Source organism: Sinohyriopsis cumingii, chromosome 7 (genome assembly GCF_028554795.1).
Source record: "Sinohyriopsis cumingii isolate HCF-2022 chromosome 7, ASM2855479v2, whole genome shotgun sequence".
Lineage (NCBI taxonomy): Eukaryota > Metazoa > Mollusca > Bivalvia > Unionida > Unionidae > Sinohyriopsis > Sinohyriopsis cumingii.
Genome location: NC_142967.1, coordinates 61535187 through 61558359, shown reverse-complemented (window position 1 = coordinate 61558359; position 23173 = coordinate 61535187). Strand labels below are relative to the sequence as shown.

At 35.4% G+C, this 23173-nt stretch overlaps 1 protein-coding gene across 5 annotated transcripts in view; it reads left to right on the top strand.

Annotated features, from left to right (window-relative positions):
* LOC149795365 (protein regulator of cytokinesis 1-like) overlaps window positions 1-14747 on the top strand; it is a 61332-nt gene extending 46585 nt beyond the window's left edge. For 3 of the 5 annotated variants that reach the window (XM_089965137.1, XM_089965138.1, XM_089965135.1), the window contains one exon: window positions 9956-14747. In XM_089965137.1, the coding sequence (XP_089821263.1) occupies window positions 9956-10033 (78 nt within the window). In that variant the 3' untranslated portion in view covers window positions 10034-14747. Of the gene's footprint in view, window positions 1-3267; window positions 3355-9955 lie in introns of all 5 variants that reach the window. The other 2 variants (XM_089965139.1, XM_089965136.1) reach the window with 1 other exon arrangement.
* The last annotated feature ends 8426 nt before the right edge of the window (window positions 14748-23173 follow it).

The following is a 23173-nucleotide window of genomic DNA, read 5'->3' as shown; positions in this document are numbered from 1 at the left end:
AACATTTCATTATGACATCATTATCATTATCATATTTGATGAAGGTATATTGTAGTGCTGTGAACACTGGAACATGAAGTGATATGGTTGCAGCTTCCACCTCTTAGTAAATAATGAAGCTGAAGAGTTCTTCTATAGTTTTAATAATCACTATAATAACAGTCCTGTAAAGAAAAATGATGAAGTCAACAAAAAGTATGCAAGACCATTTGAAATCTTAAGTGATTATAACCTGCCATAAATCAGCCACATAGTTGTTCTAATGTTGTCTCAGTAACTGTAGCCTCCATCAATTGAGAAAATATATCCCTTGGAATAACCTTGTGACCCCCATGAGTCTATGGGACACAGGATGGGAACCACTGGTTTAAGGCATAAACCTTTGCTGGTCACTGACAACTGACCTCTGTAGAGATGCTGCCAGGGCAGAGAAATCATACCAAATTTGTACAAAATCACACACTTTGATTGCAGTGGTGTGTGAGAACTCCAACCTATTAGTTTACAGTCAGGCATATAAAATGTACTTTGTGCAGAATCCTTTTTTTTTTTTTGTTAACTGTCAATCATTAAAGTGCTTCTCACAAAATAAGTCACACAGCCAGTGCGGTATAGTAGGTCTTATCACAACATCTGTCTCTTTTCAAGTTGGTATCTGTTTACACATAAGGGTTCTTTGACTTTACAAGAATGGTCATTAAACTAAATTTGATTGGCATGTTGGGTCCTGAAACAAGCACTTAGCAATAGTTTGAATCTTGTATCTAGGAAGTTTTACAAATGCTATGGCATTGATGGACTTGAAACCCAAATATGGCATTTATGGAACAGATAAGAAATCTGGCATAGGCAGCAAAGCACTGATTAAGAAAATGAAACCTAGGAGCTGTGTACATAATGACCATAAAAAACAGTTTCCCAACTTGTTCAAGCTGGCTAAGCTAGTTATGTTTATGCCCCTTCAGACAGCAGGTTTTGAAAGGAAGATCTCAGCACAAAACAGTTCATACACAGATAAGGAACAGATGAAGCTCATAAACAATCAGCAAGGAACAGATTAAGCTCTGACATAAACAATCAGCAAGGAACAGATTAAGCTCAGACATAAACAATCAGCATGGAACAGATTAAGCTCTGACATAAACAATCAGCAAGGAACAGATTAAGCTCAGACATAAACAATCAGCAAGAAACAGATTAAGCTCAGACATAAACAATCAGCAGGGAACAGATTAAGCTCATAAACAATCAGCAAGGAACAGATTAAGCTCTGACAAACAATCAGCAAGGAACAGATTAAGCTCATAAACAATCAGCAAGGAACAGATTAAGCTCTGACAAACAATCAGCAAGGAACAGATTAAGCTCATAAACAATCAGCAAGGAACAGATTAAGCTATGACATAAACAATCAGCAAGGAACAGATTAAGCCCATAAACAATCAGCAGATTAATAGAGACAAATAGAGGTGACATCTTTAAAAGATTTTGACTTCAGTATCACTCTAAAAGAGTGGAGCAGCTAGAGATAGATATTGAAGTGTTAGGTAAATATTGAACTATTACTCCCCTCATATTTTAGTGACAAGGGGGGAACTCCCCACATTAGATAAAATCTCAGCAGCATCTGTGCCTCTGACTGCATGGGTTCAGTCTCAGTGTGTCTAATGTGGGTATATGAGAAAGCTTGCCCATAGCTTCCCATGGGTTGGTGGTTCTTCACGTGGGGTTCTTCCAGATTTTTCCTCCACCAAATATACAGGCTGCCAGGTTTTGCCTATCATGTGCTGATAAATGGCATTAAACACTCAAAACCAAACTGTACACCACTATGTAATGATTGATATTGAAGATGTACATTCATCCATTAGAAGTGCAAGAAAATGCTGCAAATTCACACAATTTGTAAGAGAGTTTGAATTGCTTGGTCCCTTAGCTTTGTAAAATTATACTTTTATTAAAAATTAAAAATTCTACTGTTTCACAAGCAGTCATTCTTAATGGTGTGAATTCTCTTTTTTATGGGGTATGATTTTTTAAAATTCGTTAAACCAAAGTTTTTACGCTCTTATGAACGATGATTCTCCAGTTGCAACAAAAATATTCACAATACATTTAACAACCTGATAACAATTTGAGTTTTTGCAAAACCACCTTCATTGAAATCCAGGAAAATGAATAAATTCAAAGTAATCTTTGTATTGTGCACAAAAGTTGAGGGTATATTGACTGTTGAAAATCCATGTCACTGTCATTGATATCCAGAAAAATGAATGAATCCACATTAAATCTGTCTTATGCCACAAAAGCAGAGCATATTTTCACTTGAAAATCTGTCAGTCATTGATATCAAGGAGACTATATGATTTCAAAGTTATTATGTCTCACACTACAGAAGCTGAAGGCATCTTCACTATTGAAAATCTGTGTCACTGACATTGGGAACAGCTGTTTTTTCTTCATTGGCTGTTTATCATAAGCAGTAGCAGCAATCAAAGCTTATTTGAGTAGCTTTCTTTTTTAATTAAAACAAAATAGGCAGTGGGTTTTTTAAGTAGAAATTGTGAGTATTTTTAAAGTAGAAATTGTGACTATTTTTAAAGTAGAAATTGTGAATATTTTTAAAGTAGAAATTGTGAGCCTTTTGTGCTGCTCAGCAGTCGTATTGAGTGATCAATAGAGATAAACACTTTTTGTGGAGATTATGTAAGAATGAAAAAGATGACATTAGGCCAATTTTGGGTGACTTTACTAAAGCACTTTGCATCATCCTGAAGATTTTGTATAGTTAGGACTGACTAAATCATAAACTTGGTAGCAGTTGTGGAACCACCCTTGGACTAACTTAAACTTTTGACTTTTAAGTTGAAGAATATATTGAGTTTGAACCATCTCACACTTCTAAACAAGCTTCACATGCAGTAGGCCAGATGTATTTAGCATGCCAGTCTTTGCTGCATGTTGGAAATGAATCACATGTATACATAACAATACAATTATTTATGGACCAGTCACATTTTTGCCCAATTTTTTTCTCATATGATCTTAAATGCCAATTCAGAAGGGTCCACTTGAATTGATCAGCATAATTATTTTTCAAAAATGATTTTTTTTTTTGTAATAAAGAAAAATAAATTAAAAATCATTGTTTAAATTCCTATGATTAGACTTTAATTGAGAAGTGAAAATGCTTGGGGTTATATAATCAATATTCTTCAGCAGAAAGTCACATGAATTAATGTTCGATTTTTTGACATCTGCTTGTAGGCTGGTGTCGAGACAAGCAAAATGTCATCCCGCCTTGAACCCCAGCCTCCTTCAAGCAATACACTGTGAGGCTGCCACAATGTCTGTGTAAGCAAACATGCTCATTACTTGATGCTTCATGCACAAACTGATGCAGCATGCTGATAAATTGTTTCAAATTTATTCACTGAAGGTTTGACATGTTGGTTTTTATTCAGTGACTGTTTTAACTAAATTCCTGCTATGCACAGGTTGATTAATGCTTCATACAGACAACTATTATTGGATTTGAAAATTTTGGCCATCTGTGGTATAAATGACAGCAATTTTCATGAAGCTTGTTGTTATGGGCAAAAAGCTAATCTAATGTTAATAGTACCTGAATATTTCTTTCTTTATTTGCAAAAAAAAGTGTGCTGACATTTCTTTACCAAAGAAATGTTGAATATTGTTTTATTTGTAAAGCCAGGTCTGTATCCACCATGTGTCAAACCTAGTACAGTTTTTGCTTGTCTCGTCACAGTGATAAAATAATCAAATTTCCACTGGTTATCTACCTTGTTATGCATGCTTGCATGTGTCTAATTTATTTCACTATGATATTTCTCATGTAAAAGAAAACTGGTTTATGGTGCATTGAGTAAGAATATTTGATGGGAGAAATGTTTTCTTCAGAATTGAACCTAATAACTGTTACTTTATAATCATAATATTTGAAATCTCATAACAGCAGAAACATTTTCACAGATTTTTCCCCAAGGTAGTGGCAGTTCTTTTAATTGTTACATGATAGACTGTACTCAAACATTGGAATTTAATGTTGCATGTATACGTGGAGTACTGTGTGTTTAAAGGTCAAATATTTAGAGAAGTTCCACAAAGTAAATTTTTCATGCTTTTTGTAGAACATTGTGTGCATATTAACTATGCAGTTCTCTGGTAAACTTAATTTGAACCAAATTCCACATATTTATTGTTGTTGAAAAATAAGTATCATAGGATAAAGAAATTCGAACTGTACATACCTATTTAGGTCTTTTTCTGTGACATTGAAACTGGATGAGTACATTCTGTTTGGACATTACTACTCACTATGAGTAAACGCAGTGTTTGTCTTGTGTTCAGTACATTTTGTAAGGCATTCATAGGATGGTCTCCAACCAGGTCAGTCAATGTCTAGGTTGAAGAAAAATGAGAAGAAGAAACAATAGGTTTGATGAACGTTGTTTATGCAGGCAGGTGTCCTCTATATACATGTATCATCTAAGACAAGTTTATATGCGTGTTGTCAAAATCCATTTTGTACTTTGTCAAACTATATATATTTTGAAAAAATTTATGATTGCTTTTCTTCTAAAAATTGTATTCAGTATGTTGAAGAAATCCCAGTAGTACCATACATGCCAACCATTACGCTTTTTTTCACTTAATTATGCCTTATGCTTAAATGTGTTCAGATTACTCTTTTTTTGGTATATCCCCCTCCCAAAAAATTTAATTTGTTTTCTCATTTTTATTAGCATCCCATTAATCTTTCAAACCGTATCTAAAAAAGATGGCTTCTTTGTAACTAGGACATAAGAGAACGCATGTCCCCACTTTCCTAACAGTATTATGTTCTATTTATAGCAGCTGCCCTATTTACAAGACACTTGCTGGTTTCTACTTTCAAACCTTTGACCTCAGTTTCTATTTATAGCAGCTGTATGGCTTAGGAGAGAACAGACTGGTTTTCTAATTTTTAATCTTTGCTCGCAGATTGTTTGTTCTAATTCATTTCTCGTACAGAAACAGTCTGTAGGTATTTGGCGCTAAAAGTCATCAGATTCTAGTTGTTGCATTTGTTAGAGCAAAAATGTTTTTCAAATAATTTCACAGACGAAAAATCGATTCAGAGATGAATACATGAATTACACAATACAGCGTTCCATACTAGGGCAGCTTCACACACATTGCAGGCTGTGTGGAAATGATTTAAATATTGGTCATGGTGGTAAAATAAAGAAACGTTGAATTAGCTCGTTTTACTAATTCCATACTAAGGTAACATTTTTTATTTATAGCAGAACTAAAATATGGACATGAATTTTATAAATGTAGAGACATTATTTACCGAGTTCCTAATAGAACACGGACTTCTCTTGCAGTAGAAGACTATGTTGGTCCTTTGTTTAAACAGATGTTTCCTGATTCCAAAATTGCAGAAAATATGCATTTGCAAGAAAAAAACCATCTAATATTGTTAGATGTTTAGCAGAAGATAATTCACTTAAAACTGCAGAAGCCATGAAAATTGGGCCGTTTAGTATTGCAGTGGACAGGAGCAGTGATTATGATGACAAAAAGTTGTAGCCAGTCTGTGTAAGAGACTTTAACAACGAAAAGGGCAAAGTCAGAGTGCTCTTCTTTCATTACCAGAATTAACAGTTGATTCCACTGGAAAAACATTTTTTATTTGCTTAATAATGCTTTGAATAAACATGTTGGCAAACTGTATGGAGTTTTCAGCCGACAATACATCAGTGATGACTGGAATTCATAAAGGAGTTGCATTCTACATTTTGAAAAATGTCTCTATCAGTGTACATATCAGGTTGTCCTTGTCATATGATGCACCCTGCAGATATATTAGGAGAACTCCTAAAGTATCAAGTCAGAATTCTACCTGACAATGTATTTAATGTGGACAGAGTTGATGTGCAATGGCACCTTATTTCCCAGCTAAAAGATCCAATAACTGGAAGATATATATTTCCTCTTCTTTGTCAGGTTATGATAGGAATATTGGTTCTTTACCATTCTAATGCTGACTGTGAGAGATTGTTCAGTATTGTTAACAAAAACAAAACTGAATTCAGATCCAGGCTCTGTAACCCAGCACTTAGTATTGGTGTGAAAACATGCATAGTGTCAGCTGGTACAAAGTGTTTTCAAATGTAATAAGAGAGACTGTCGCTTTTTAAAGCTCAAAGTGCTATATATGAAAATTTGAAGCAGTAATTGATGTTAAAAGACCATAGGATTAAATAAATCATTCTGTACACATGCTCATTGAATTTTATTATGCTACATGTGGATTACTCTTTTTCTGCTCAGATTACTCTTTTTGTCCACTTGGATTACACTTTTTCCTTGTCAGGGGTTGGCATGTATGTTGTACGAATTACCCATTTTAAAAGCTACAGAAGTTTACAGAATATAACGCTTTGGAAAGGAACAATATTTAAATTTCCCTCATGCATTTCCCAGACAGATTGTGCGCAGATAGTGTCAGTTGAAATTGCCAAAATCACTCTTTCAGTTTCATATTATCTGGTCATATTTAGCCCAATTTTGTTTATAAAACCAAAGCCACTTCAGAGGTTCCAACTTTCTGTATAGTTTGAGCAAAATAACTTGAGTTCAGTGTCTTTTATCTCTGCAAAATTTTGTGAATGGCTTGCATTGAAGATGGGGAAGAAACCTATTGATTTTGGATTCAATAGGTCAAGTATCTAGCTAGTGAAAGCGGGTTTTACTTGACAGATATATAATAACTACATTTTCCACGTGCTGAGTGTATGATGTACCTTATCTAGCTAGTGAAAGCGGGTTTTACTTAACAGATATATAATAACTACATTTTCCACGTGCTGAGTGTATGATGTACCTTATCTAGCTAGTGAAAGCGGGTTTTACTTAACAGATATATAATAACTACATTTTCCACGTGCTGAGTGTATGATGTACCTTATCTAGCTAGTGAAAGCGGGTTTTACTTAAACAGATATATAATAACTACATTTTCCAGGTGCTGAGTGTATGATGTACCTTATCTAGCTAGTGAAAGCGGGTTTTACTTAACAGATATATAATAACTACATTTTCCACGTGCTGAATGTATGATGTACCTTATCTAGCTAGTGAAAGCGGGTTTTACTTAACAGATATATAATAACTACATTTTCCAGGTGCTGAGTGTATGATGTACCTTATCTAGCTAATGAAAGCGGGTTTTACTTAACAGATATATAATAACTACATTTTCCAGGTGCTGAGTGTATGATGTACCTTATCTAGCTAGTGAAAGTGGGTTTTACTTAACAGATATATAATAACTACATTTTCCAGGTGCTGAGTGTATGATGTACCTTATCTAGCTAGTGAAAGCGGGTTTTACTTAACAGATATATAATAACTACATTTTCCACATGCTGAGTGTATGATGTACCTTTTACAGTACAGTTATTGGCTGGCATATGACAAACAGTTCTTTTGGTTTTCAAATCAGAGGATGAATTCAACAGAGTACATGTTTAAAAATACTATTGTGACAAATGCATGGGTACTTGGAAAGCGTAATGTGGTTTTTTTTAGATACAAAACAATAGGTAGACCTTAATTCTTATTTCTTTATGTGTTCAGTTAGTCTTGTGTTATCCATCTGTTGTTTTCATTCTCACAACTTTGTTATTATACTTAATTGTATCAACAGTTTGTAGTTAAAAACAAATGCGATTCTTTGATTATAAAAAGTTGACAGGGATTTAATTGGATTTATACTGTTTAAATGATTGTATCCACAGTGTTAGATATTTATTTTACACTGTCCACACCCAGCATAATAAATGGTAAAACCTCCCTTGTTGATAATGTAAGCATTATGTTGTGCAAGGTGTTCTGTCGCCCATTTAAGCCACAGTGATGCTAATTCACTGTTTTTCAGGAGGTACCAGTTTTTTCTGGAATCTGGGTTGCATGCCATAAAATGGTCCTTCAGTATAAGCAATAGGAAGGACACTTAATCCGCTGATTTAAAAACAAAGATTTTTTCCCCACAAAACAATTCAGATTACTGGATTCACACTATTTGTCTTTAAAGATATTGTTTGATAATAAATAAAAATAAAATGTGAACCAGAATTCTAAAGGTTGACAGAACAGGGGCCTTTTTTGGTGTCTGTCAGATCTAGGCATTATAAGTAGATCTTGATTCATCCAACTATAGCCGTGTTATATGGCAACAGCTAAATGGAGATTAATGAAAAACAAATCTGTAATTTTTAGAGTTGGTCAAATTTTTGTCATGGAAATGGTCTGTGATATTAAACTGCTGCTTTTATTTGCTCAAGACTCAAAAAATGTAGAACAGTAAAAGGTAGATGGTATACAAATATGGTGTAAAAGATTGATGGCATAAAAATATTGCATTAAAGATTTATGGTACTGCATAAAAATATGGTCTTAAAGATTGATGGTACAGTAAAACCTGTTATGAGAGACCACCCTTTCTGCCAACAAAAAGCAGTCTCAAGACAGGTGGTCTCTCAGCAGATTTGTTCAAAAAGACCCGTTTCCAAGGTCTAGTTTCAGAACAATTTCAAGAAAAATAACCACAATCGCTGTACATATATTCTGTTCTTAATTAATGTTCTTGCTAAAATATTGTATGCATTCATCTAAAAAAAATTATATAGCAATAAAGATATACTTCTATCATTAAACAAGAAATCATTTTAACATTTGAAGATTACATATTTTAGCATATGAAATCATTTCTGAATTACTTGTTTTCCATTATAACAACCTAAATTTGTTTTACCGATGTTTAAACTGCTTTTTTTCACGTGGTCTGCTCTTTTTCACTTCTTTCAGTTACAATAATTATTTTCTCCAGCCTTAAAATTTCTCCCTTTTTAGTTGGAGGTTCGTCCATTGTTATTAAGGTTCTAGGTATTAAAATTATTAGTGCTCAATTGTAATATCGAACATAAAGACTGTTTTGACTGGGCTGTGGGAAAATATGAAAAATCTATACATGTGCATTGCAAATCTAACAGTTAATGAAAAAAAAAGAAACAGACATCTCATCCAGAGACAGAACCATTTACTCAGAGACAAAAGTCAACGGCTTCATTCAAAGATGACATACAGGGATTACCTCTATAAGTAAAGTGCCCAACCCAGTCACACCAGCTTGAATAGATGGCAGCTTTGTGAGTGGGATGTAATCACTTAACATCCGGGGAGTGGGGTGGGGATACATCAAACGTTACAAGTCTTGAACACTGTCAATCGAATCCTGCAAATGATTCTCTCTTGCTGGTTTAATAGAAAATGACCTTATTATCCAAGCAATACGAATTAACTCTAAAGACAAACAATATACACGACCACTACGTCAAATTTGGCACTACAACAGTATTTCATGACAGGTACATTAGCCTGGTTTATGGACTGCAGCATCTACCACCGGTAGCAACAATCTTTTTAAATTCCTTTTATGTTTTTTTTTTTATCAGAACATCGGTAGCCAGCCTATTTTTTTAAAAAATTTAGAACGGTATGAGTGGTCGTTTTTACGAGGATTAAATAAAGATCGGTGGACTTTATCCTCATTTTTATGATGGGGTCGTTCATAGCAGTGCCAAAATGCATATTTTGCCAAGACATCGCGGTCCCTGGTCAGCAGGTGGTCGCTCATAACAACATTTATTTAACAAAATCAATCCTAACATTATGATTGTGGTTGGAAATGACAGGTGGTCGCTCATAGCAGTTTTTACTGTACCACATAAAAATATGGTATTAATGATTGATGGAATAAAACTATGGTATAAACGTCTGATGGTTACAGATATGGTATAATAGATTGATGGTGTACAAATATGGAATGAAGGTATAAAAAAAGTGCACAGATTTTTATTCAAACTATCCATTTCTTTTTCAGTCTGGTCTCAATTCAGAGGCTCGCCAATATTGCCGAAGCAGCATACTCCCACATGCAAGCCCCGGACGAAAAGTGTAGTAAAAACTGTATAAATTGACAACAGACAACCAATCCATGTGCATATATATCCGTATATACATGAAAGTCCTTGCTATAGACCAGTTATTCCTCTTGCCTGAAGTTCCAGAGGTTGTACTCTACTGTTATTGACAGTGACTTTTAATTATGCTACTATCTGGCGAATTTTCTTCATTGCAAAGGACCAGCTTTCGATTTTAGCCTTGCTTGTGAATAGTCTCACTTATCTGCTGGTGACAGTCATTTCAAACATTAAGATTCCATGTTACAAGTTTTTGAATGTCATACATCAGTTGCTGTATTCAACTAAAATATTGATATTATATTACTACTGTATATACCTAAAGTTTGTATCCTGTCTTGCCTGCAACAGTAGCACTGGCAGCTGGAGCATCAAGATTATGTGTTCATTTTTTTTAAATATTGCATTCACATATCTACCACATCATTTTCTGTATTGAACAGGAACTTGGGTTATATTATTTGTACTTTGAGCTGCACTGACCTCTAATCATCATCATGCATTTTCTGATCAAACGAATGCCAAATTTTGGACCCCTATGACAAATTTAAGTATAGAATACTTTATAATCAGGAACACTCTATTACAATAAGCATTTTGTATTGGACATATCCTGTGTGCTATAGTGAGGTGCCTGTGTAGTAGAAAAGTTTCCTGCTCACTTGTACAAGCTGAAAGTGTTGTCATCACAACATTCAATCTTGTTTTTATTCTAGATAGAAATCTGTACATACAGTATTAGTACCTGTGTAATGTGTGACTAACTAAGAACAGAATGGACCCAGATCTACTGAGGCATAAGACAATGGAAGATATAAGTCATTGCTGTTAACTTGTCTGGTAGTCACGAAAGTGTTTGAGCACAAAATTTTAACCATGCTGAAAGTTCATAAATTGTTATATTCAGTAGCTTCATTCTGAGAAAGGTCAGAATCACAACAATTATGGAATCTTTTAATTGTTTGTATTATAATGTAGGTCACATTTCAGAGTGATATTGAGCAACTCTTAAGCAGATTTTTAATTTTGGAGTTTTTAGTATGGGTTCAGTTTTTGTGCTCAGACACCTTCATGTCTGCGGCCCATGTAGGCTGAACTGTATACGTACCATCTGTACTTGCTTATAGTCAAGTCCAAGTGGAAACTTTACAGACCTGGATCTGTTGCATGATGTGCCAGCAGGTCTTGGTCTATACAGTTAGAAGTAATCAATAGAGCAAACAACAAAGATTTTGATCTGCTGGTGCATTATGTGATTGCATATTAGGGTCTTTGTTGTTCGCAATTGGACTCCACTTGTAAGCAAATATATATGGTATGTAGATACACTGTGGTAAAACATCCATTATTTGGAACCATCTGAAGATGTCCAAATACTCAGTTGTCTAGATAGCTATCAAAGTTATCAAGAATCAGAGTTACAATTAAATGCAAAGAAGCAGGTATCACATTTTTGCTACCTACTTTTTAATCCAGTTGCAAAATAGCTTACGATCTGTTACAAATCTTTTACTTGACACTTCAAGACCAGCTGCATTAAGACCTTTCTAATATTCATATGATTTCGTTCACTTGGATGGAGTATGGTATCTGCTATTACTTGTTGGCAAAAAGGCACTGAATTAAACCTGCATTCATCTGATGTGTATCTCATGGTTACAATTCAGACAAAACCATTCTCAATGAAATATGATTATCTTTGTGATCATTGTGACGGCACTTGCTAGAAAACTCCAGGACTTTCTGAAAATATATATCAACATTCATTTTGATGTAAACATTTGCAATAATTTACCTTTAACCTGGTCAGAAGAAAGATGAAATATAAAATTCAGTCTGTGCATCACTGGCAATATTCTCTTCAGTCTTCTTGGTAGCAAAAAGTTGCTGTTGGATTTTTCCCCAGGTAGTAAAAAAAAAACATCAAACGGATCAAATTTACTACTTGCTGCTGTATCTTTCAAACACTGAAGAATATGTCATGTATTTGGGGAACACTTGTAATGATCAAAAAGTTTAGAGAAATGGCATCAGTATAATTTACATTTTACTGCATGTTAATTTCAGACCTTTCTGTACAGTCAATCTTTCCAAATATTTTACATGTTTAATGATATCAAGAAAACTGTTCACTGTCAAGTGAATTACATGTTACTGTTTTAAAACTTTGTTAGGCAAATGCACAGGGCTTTATAAGCACTTAACAGTGTCTCATGACCTGTACTGAAAACTTCATGTAAATTATATTTTGACTCATCTACTTATTAACTTCTCACATCTATATATTAGTAACATACAAATATACACGTAGACATGCGCTTACACAAAGACCTGCACCTCATTTACCTGTTCTCTTTCGTAGAGATGCTGATAAATTTGTCTTTCTTGAAATGTCATGTGTTTGTATTTATTATTTTAAACTGCCCCTGTTTATTAATTATCACAGCATTTATTAATTTTGCCACTTGCTGTATGTATTTGCTTATAAGTCAAATCCATCTGCAAACTGGACACAGATCTGCTGTCGCATAATGCAATTGCAGATCAAGGTTTATGCATTTTGTTGGTAGTAATCAGTAGTACAAACAAGATAGACCCTGATTTGCTGGCACATTATGTGACAGTGGTTCAGGGTCTGTGTTGTTTGCAGTTCGTATAGACTATTAAACATTATATACTGTATTTGATTACACATGGATTAAGCCATGAATGTAAATAGTAAAGAGCTCACCTTTAACAGGTAAAGCCCTGTATTCTGGAAATCTTGGAGCTACAGACTTAGAGTCTTGGCACCTCACATTCTAAATCTTTCATCTGAATAACAACAACATTACAGTCCCATCCATAATCCTGTTCTAGGACTATCGCTTTTATACCCATCTTTATAATCATATCCATTTATCTGAGTCAGGATAATCTCGGCAATTAGAACAGCAACGTTTTGTATTGTATTGGACAAGACTGTATTTTTAAGGATTTTACTGACTTGAGATTTTTATTTGGATTAGATGCAAAGTTTTGTGTTCCGAGTTTCAAGAATACAGAGCTAAATCTTTACTGTTTGTTTTGATTGACTGTGATTAGCTTCTATGCAGTATGTTCATGGTCAAAACTGTAGGGTTATGTTGTATTATACTACAAAATACATGTAAATTATACCATTATGTTTTATTTTATTTCATGTTTACTTTTATTAATTTGCTACAGACCATAAAGTTTGTATAGCATTTACACAAAAAAAATAGAAATTAATAGGTATTCTACAAAGAAACTAAATATAATTCCACCTAAATAGCAACGGGCATTTTGTTTTTATTATTATTATTATGATTATTATTATTATTATTATTATTATTATTATTACTGCTATACTTTTGATATTAGTAGCAAATGTCATATCAGAGTAGTTTTGTTCTTTTGACTAGCTTTACATTACTTTTCCCTTGGTTATATTGAAATTAAAACTGGCAGCATGGGCACATCATGGAATGAAGATGGCACACATCACACATCAAAGCTGTGCCACCATTACTAACTTTTTTCACAGTGTATTCTGCAGTGCACAAAAACAAATTGAGTTCTGACATCAGTGCCAACACCTTTTAAGTTATAGCTACTGAGTTTTTAACACGAGTCCTTCTATCAATGAAAGTCTGTCATGCACCAAACTTTTTATTTAAAAAAACTTACTACTAGTATCCGATTAGCCTTTCTTATTGACTTGTGCCAAAGAAACAGTTTCTCATGAGGTCCTGTTCATGATTATTTCTAAATCTTTTTTTTCCCCCAAATTTTACAAGACAAGAGGGCAAAAGTTACAATATGATGGAAACTAATCTCATTTGTGTACAGTGTTCATAAGTATAACAGGACAGTTGTTTGAAATTAATATTTTGTGATGTAAATTTTGTGTAAAAAGAATTTGATTAATAATAAGATAACCGAACAACCAAAGCACATTTTTTTTATTATTAGGATTGATAGTTTGACTTAACTGATTTTATTATTCATTTGGGTTGCCAAGAATTAAAAAAATCCATGTGCCTGACTGGCTATTTTGCCTATGGCCATTGTTTATACAGACATTGTGGCTATGATTATTGTTATATCATATTATGAATATGGTTATGATGACTATGGTTATTTCAATTTTAAGAAAGATGTTTAGGCTTTTTTTAAATCAGAAATTTGGTGAAAATAAGAGACATTAATAGCTTCATTATCTTTATATTGCCAAATTATTCGGGTGTAGTTGTTACCTCTTTACGATTATTTCAGTCAGAATGGAACATTATTGATCAAATTGGAAATTTACTTCTGTGTACCTATTTTTAAAAAAATGTGTCAATACACAGGGTATGGCATTATTTGATAGAATTTTTGATGTAACGAGTTTTGCCGACATGTGTTTAAGACATTTTTTAATTTTTTAAAATATAAAACAGTACATATCAAGCAAAAGTAAGAATTAATTCAATATTTGATATAACCAAATTAAACCATTGATATTAAAAACATCAGATAAATAGACATCTTGTACCATAGCTAACTTTTAAATAAATTTAATTAAATGGGTTGAATAATTTTGATCTTAGGTCACAGGTGACTTAAATTCTTGAACAGATGTAAGAATGTTTATTACACAATAAAATGGAAGGATTTTATTCCACAAATAAATGGCTTTCATGCACATTTAGATGGCTTGAGTATTACCTACCCCGATCACCTTTTGTCATGTTGAGGTGTTATTACAAGTGTGTAATATGCTATAAGATGATATGAATATAGTAATTTAAATGACACATGTAATTAACACACATATTCAGTGAAGGTTCAGTCTTGAAGTACGTTCAGAACCATATATTCTGACTTATCAGTCTGGTCCAACAGCAGACAACATTGACCTTGATCCATATTGCCTCATGTTCTGGCAGATTAGAGTCTATGTTTGTTCTACTGATTACTCATAACAAACTGTATAGACCCAGATATTTTGGTGCATTATGTCATGGATGATCTAGGTCTGTGTGGTTTGCATTTGGACCCAAATATTTAGCAAGTATATATGATATATTATTTCCTATTCATGACACTATATCCAAGCACTGGCTGGATTCATTTGCAGTTGGATAAACTAGTATGTACTGTTACTTAAGCACAGAATGATTTATGTATAGCACAGGGCCATTAATAATAACACATTTTAATATTTGCTAGACATATTAGTAATTGATCCATTTGAAACAACATTGGAAATTATGTTATATGTTATTCAGTTAAGCTTTAAGCTTAAGCTATTCAAAAAGCACAATTTTGATTAAAGCACATAAAATTTGATGGCATTGTAAGTAACACTGAATATTGACAATAAATGACTATTGATAATACATATTGACAATAAATGACTATTGACAATACATATTGACAATAAATGACTATTGATAATGCATATTGACATTAAATGACTATTGATGATACATATTGACAATAAATGACTATTGATAATGCATATTGACATTAAATGACTATTGATGATACATATTGACATTAAATGACTATTGATAATACCTGCTGATAGTAAATTATACATAGCTATTAAAAATGTTAGCCACTGGAATTTGAATGTTCAAAATTTTGACTTCAGTATTTGAGTGTAATTTTTAAAATTAAAAATAAGAAACCATTTTATTTAAAATATTTCTTTTTTTAAAACTAATTATAAATAATAAATATGGTCTCAAATTGACTTTAGTTATTTTACAAATCTCAGTTACTATAGAAGCATGGTTTGTTGAAAAATAAAATCATTGATGAAAAATAAAATCATTGATGTCATAATGCTGAAGATGTTCATATGTAAAGAATATAGAAAATTAGTATGTATTAAATATCTTGCCATCTACACATGAAACGTTTTGAGGTGTAACAATTCAATCATTGGTAACACAGTATTTACTTCTACCAGTACATGTATTGGCTGTAGTGATTACAATGCGCTATATCAAGATCAATAACATAGCACACCACAATATATATAAACTGAACTCTCTTTCCGAAACTTAAAAAAGAATTATCAGTAATCACAGGATTTAATCAATACTAAATGATGATGGTCCCCCATCCCCTCATTCCAAACTGATGTGTATGATGCCTATATTGACTTTCATCTGTTCATCTTGAAATGGGTCAACAAAGGTTGTGGAGATATTGGTCCCATATCCTTTTCAGTCGCTGCTAGAGTTGCAGGTGCATTGACTGTTGTTAAGAAGTAACAACCCAGTTCCTGGTCCTTGTGTCTGTTGCAAATCTATAAAAGTGGCAGGAAGGAAATGGATGAGTGTCCTTGTTTATTTGAATCATTTGGCACTCTGTTCAGTCGGTTTGTCAGTTTAGCTACATATTCTGCCCAAGCAGTTCCTGAGCTGATCATGCCTGGCTGTTACTGTGGCCTGTTGAATCATTTGGTGATCTGTTCAGTCGGTCTGTCAGTTTAGCTTCATATTCTACCCAAGCAGTTCCTGAGCTGATCATGCAGCTAGCCATCCAGCACAATCTCAGACCATCTATTCTGGCAAGAGAAGCCATGGCACTTGCCCATTTACTTATTCAATGGCAAGTGAATTGTTCTTGGTGTATCCATTGTGGAGATACTGTGCCACACACATTGACGATGGCACCACCTCTATCCTGTTGCCAGTGATTGCTGATGACAGCCAGTTAACATGCTTTGACCCAAAATGGAATGTAGTCTTTGCTTTAGTGCAGATGTAGAAGAAATTTACTTTCACACAAACCTGTTAAATTAACAGTTTTGATGAAATATGTTGTCAAAAGGGAGCATAGGTTATACTCACTGAGCTATACTGACATTGTGATTTTAAGGAAAGGCATGTTCCTGCAAGATACCTGTTCTGTGTGGAAAGCAAGTTGTCATGCATACATTGATGTGATGTGAGAATATAAAGCAGTCGGTCATAGAGATAGAAGTGCATGTGTGTGTGCACTTCTCCATAAGGCCCCACCAAGCATTTTGGATATGTTACGAGTCTTTGCTCTTAAAATAAGTAACAGAAAACAGTGAAAAGCAACAAGCTTTGTAAAATTCAACAAATAATTTATTTCCCTTGATTACAAAGTGAAAATGAAATGAGAAGAACTTACCGTATTGCAAATTAAATCCCAAAATAATCGAAATATTACGAACACAATTCATAATAATTTCAAGTCCTTTGTCGAATCACGGTAATTTAATTCCAGGCTTGAATTCACTATAAATTCCAGTGAATACCTCTGCCCAACAATTTTATCAGAGCACTTTTGCATCGAATACACTAAGGAAATTCCAAAACCTAGACCTAGACCCAAATAAACATATTTAGTTCAGTTAATAATAATTCTGATTTTAAACCCATACACAAAGAGAATAATTTAGCTATGTATTAGTTTGTTTACAGAAAAGAATTCAGGTAGAGCAAAATTGAACATGGTCAAGTCCAACATACACTGTTACATCATAATAGCTTGTAATGGTGAAGCAAAAAAAACAATGCAAATTAAATATACATTACGGCCAGTGGAGGGAAAATTGGAAATGTTAGCAGTGAAGCAAAAAGTTGGAACAGTCAATTGTGGCAAAGTTTATTGTATGTATCGATGACTTGTGGACGGAATTTTTTTTAAATTCGTGGAGCCAAACAGGAAGGATATTTGGACCAGGAAAAAATTGACATGGGTGAGTTCCCAAGATAGTGTAATGATAGAACTGTATCTTTAAGAAAGCAGAATAGCAGGACTTTATTACCAGGTAGTTTATTTTGTTTCATTTATCATCACTAGAGGTAGTGTAGTTAGTATGTGTGACTGTTTGCATCATTAGTGAAATGTAATATTATTAGTGTATTTTTCGTTGTTTGTCTTCCTCTCATGAGTGACTATCGCCTATTCCAAATATTCACTCTCCCCTAACTTAAGTATTTGGCTGAATGTAGGGGAGTTCATGACGTTTACCTTGTTTTGCCAATATCCAAGCGGATGCCAGTCCTATAAGGTAAAGGCTTTGGTAGATTTGGAAGATGAGGACAAATAGCCCTCTTTTCATCTACTGGCAAAGAAAAAGAAAACAGCTGACTGCCTGAAAAGATCCGGAACTCGGGTAGCTCCAAGGATGTCTTGTCTGAAAGCATGCTACCAAAGTTCCCATCATGCTCTTATAGCATACACTTTGATATAGGATCCATCTACCCACCTTGGATAAAAAGAAAGAGGTGGCCAACATGACAAGGGGTCATCCATTTAGTACGTACGCAAAAATTTGGCAAAGCTTGACCCCTCCCTGGACACATGCGTACTTTTTTACATTCCCCACCTGCATAAGTCCGCTTGACGCCCGCCCCCCCCTCCCCGACTTCTATAGAACGGCCTATATTTAATCCACGCAGAAACCATAAAGGATCAGTAATATTGACGTGTTTAATAAAGTAGATAGTCCACCGACGTTGAATGCCTGGCTGCATCAGAGAAATAAGATGCGTAACTTTTAAGTTTGTCTAGTGTCCGCTAAAATTCAAACGCCGACTAAACCCAGTCGAACAGGTTACGTATTAGACAAATTATTATCGAGGTTTCACCACCCACCCACCCCCGTTTCCTGTGCGTACGTACATTATCAGTAGACACGCACCCTTCCGCAAGCGTATGCATTTGGGTGAACCCTCCTCACCCTCCATGTGTACGTGCTAAATGGACGGCCCCCAGCTCTCCTGTTTTGTAAGGTGGATTGGATAGTTTTCCATGCCACTCCACGCTAGCTCTGGTATTCATGGGAATCTTACCAAAATGATCAACAGGGCCACGCACCAGTCAGTGGCTAATGCCCTGACGACTTTGGCATATTTGGATGAGTTAGACAATATGTCTGTCTCCGCTCATCTTTACTGAATTCACATCATTCTTGGCTCTCGGCTCTACACGCCATTACTGTTAGGCATTTTAATAGAGATCAAACATATTCCCGGCAGACTAAATGTCATAACCAACTCACAGTATGTAAGGAATTAGAGCCTTCAAACAGTGGTGTTCATCCCTCGGACATTTAGAGGATCTGTTCTTTGCCGGTGATTCACTCGTTGTGACAAGGAGGAATCACAAACTATCCTCTTTCGAAGCATGGGTCGTTGATACGTTATCAGGCAGTTTGTGGCTGCCTCTTCCTCCTCCCTCCCCCACCATTCAGTTCTGTACTGATAGTAATAGAGAATAAGAAGGGTCAGAACTTCGTGGTATTTCTGATCACCCCATTCTAGTGGGATTTGTCCTGCATGAACGATGGCTTCGATCTCATATTCGGGCCCCATGAAAATCGCAGCAAAGACCCCATCCTGGCATGGTAGCAAGTGTTTCAGCCTTGCATATACGGGCTTCTCTTCAGGCCTGGTTCTTGACTGGACAGCCTTGAATAGAAAGGAATTTAAACTGGGGGCACAATTTCATGAGCTTAAAGGACTTGCACGGTACGTTATGGTAGTACCGGGACTGGCGTAAGGTCAACAGCATCGTCGCTATGACTACCTTTGTCATGAAACTGCATTATATTGAGATAAAAGAAAACAAAAATCATGCTTCCAGAGAAAATGCAAGGCGCCACACCCTCACCCCCATTAAATGGTCGGGCCCTAACTACTTTATACTACCGCCCCATGATCTCTGACACGTTCAGATATCGTTGTAGAGCTCATAGTAGCCACAAGGATGCATTAGACGTTCTAGCCAATTTCGACTTGAGTTGGCCAAACCTTTCAGACTGTTTCCTCAATCGAATCTTTCTCGGGCCTTAACATAGCTCAACTCAGATCCGTTGTAATATTTCGTCAAATCTTCACTGAAGCAGCCATCATACAAAATATTGTTTTCTGATGGCTCTAGCTTACGAACGCAAGGTTGTATGTCATTTCAGTGAACGCGTACTATTTCCATTTCAGATCGGATGGATCCATAGTCCCAGTGTTACAACACAACGGGGCTTCGTAGCTAACAAATAGATTGCTGTCAGCGGACAATCAGAGTGGTCATCTGCTCCTTCTCAGTAGATACATCCAGAGAGGTGAGGATGTAATACATAGTCCGTGCTCACAAGCACTAAAACGATCTGAAAATCTGATATGCCTAATGAAGATTTCAGCTCATATGATTAGAGTGGTTTATTTTTGCAAGCCTCGCAATGGATCGTGGTTTAGCACATTCGCTGGATTCCTCCATAGTTGTTTGATCGATAAGGTAAAGGCATTCGTTTTTTTATGCCCGTATTGTGTTGTCAAGTGTAAAATGTCCATCGTGTTATGCTGTCCTCATGTTAGGAGAGTGTCTTGGCTTCTCATGTGGAATCCTGCCATTCTTTTTTTTTTTTTTTTTTTTGGAAGGATACCCGCATTAAGATCCTCCTGTTGCCTGTTTACATATGCTCATAATGTTACTGCGGTCGGTGAATGTATCACATTACTTTTAAACTGTCTCAGTTGGGATCATTCTCATTGATGTATCGCTTAAGTTAAACACACAAAAAAATCCGGTTGTTGGGTAGGAACCTAGCGGTGATAAGGATAGGTAATGGGTATATGTTTCTTCCTATTGTCTGTGTTTTTTTATAAACGGGAATGACAACATTTTCGCCTTTTCGCGATTAATAGATTCGAGAGGTAGCGGAATTTATTTCGTTAATGTGATCGTAGAAAGATAAATGAATTAGCCACATACTCACGCACGAACACCCTCATTTAAAGCAGTTCTAAAACTCACAGGACAAAATAAAGGGATAAACAATGAAACCCTCACTGCCAAACTCAAAGACAGTGGTACCCCCATAAATAGGGCGTATAAACTCAAAAATCATTTAGGACAGGAACACAAGCACTCAAGGCAGGAAACTAAAAACCATCATTAAAGAAGTATGTAGAAATAGGAAACCACCCAAAACAAAAGGCAGTGAACAAAAATTCATAAATAGAATACTCACGGGCAAAACCAAGCTGGCTAACAGCTTCGGACAGTACATAGGACCACAACCACATAACCCTAACTGCTACCACTGCAGGGTCCCAGAAGACATAGAGCATATTTTTAACAACTGCCATACACTTGAAAAAGAAAGGGCTAAGTTTAAAGTTAAACAGCATAAAATTGGATCCCCTACAACATACCCAGAATTCTTGATGAACACAAACCCCAATATTAATCTAACATTCAAAAATATCATAAGTTTTATACACGAATCCAATCTACTCAAAAAAATCTAAGAAAGTAAATCAAAGACCAGTTAAAAATATAACAAATCACTGTTTGGGAATTATGACGGCCGGCTCGGTCTCGTGGGTTCACAGACTGACACAGCCGTTCATAGCCCGAATAATAAAAACCAGTTAAGGACGAATATTACAAAATCACTGTTTGGGAATTATGACGGCCTGCTAGGTCTCGTAGGTTCACAAACTGACACAGCCGTTCATACCCCGAATAATAAAAACCAATTAAGGCCACAAAAAATTAAAATAGGAAAATAGGAATTAATTAAAACAGGACTCCATAATAACATAAAAACAACCATAAAAACAAGTTTTCATTCCAAACCAATAAGATAGGGAATCAAAATAAATAAGGAATTGATGAATAAAAAAAAAAAAAAAAATACTCCTAACCATCTCCTTGTCTCTTAAACAACATCTGGCTGAACTTTTAAATCAAGCTTCCACAGCTATTTCTACTAACATACTCAGCCAAATCCAGGCAATGTTGGCAGACGACACTGAAGAATTTGAAACTTCCACGCTGGCAGCGGCCCTGGAAGTATCATCATCCAGCGGCGATGAAGCTGATGAACCTGCACCACCTAAACAGAGTGGAAAAAAGGAAGGCTCTGTCTACCGGAATATCGGACTGGGAAAGGCAATTGATGATATCAAAAAAGCGGGCCACTTCGTCAATGCCACAAGACCGGGTGTCCTAATGTGACCTCATCGCTGCCGACCAATCGTGGCGGGAGTCACATACTGCTTGGTTTGACACCTGGGGCATTTCAATCCAACTAAGAAACACGAGTGTGTGGTGTGACTATTCCCACTCATGTCTATTAGCCTTTCAGTCAGGTTGTTAAGGACTAGTTAGTCCTACACCTGAGTGGCTAAATTAAAAAGTACTCTTTGAGTACATAAAAGCCTGGGGGATGAGGCTCCTTTTCCTTCCCCCAGGAGTAATTAAAAATCACGCAGTGCGTGAATAAAAAAGTGGTACATGTTCAAAAGAACGAAAACCACTATAATCCAACTAACTAACTAACTAACTTAAAACGCGCGGACGTGAAGGAAAACATCCCCTACTTTTCTCATTTCATATGATCTACTATCCACATTCGTGAAGCATCAATAAACAAACCCCTAATCTACTATTTACACACGCAAAGTATTAAAATGAAACCCAAAATCTACTATCCACACAAACCTACGTCAGCGCTTACAAACACAAACACAAACACTATAAAAAAAAGAGTCAGTGTTTATATTCACACTACTCTACATACACACATTGGCAAATGGATTGTTATTTCTTTTCTAGAGTATTGGGTAGCCCCGAAAAGGGCTGTTTGTTTTTTTGAACTCCAGTGACACCTGGTTAATGATGGCACCTTCCAGGCCTGGCACCACACACACATCTTCTTCCCCAGTCTCCTTTTACCTTTTTTCTTGGAAGTGCAGAGGCGGGATAAGTGGCTTCAGAATCCCAATTTTCTGTCTCTGGGATTCTGAAATTTCTTCTCTCCTTTTCCTCCTCTTCTTTTTTTCTTCTTTCCTCCTCCTCTTTCATCCTTCCCTCTTCGACAATGGCCTCCGCGGTCAGTTCATTTAACAGGCGCCTGGCATATTCCAGGTGCATCTTGAGTTCTAGAAGCTTTACAATTCTGGTATTCATTGTTTTGTTAACGAATGAACAGGGTAGCTAGACTGCCCAGCGAGTTTCAATTTATAGTGAAAGCGCCGACGTGATGGAAAACATCCCATTAAAACAAAATTGATATTACCTAGATCAGTACCAAACAAACGCGCGGACCTAAAAGAAGCACTCACTCACTTTTT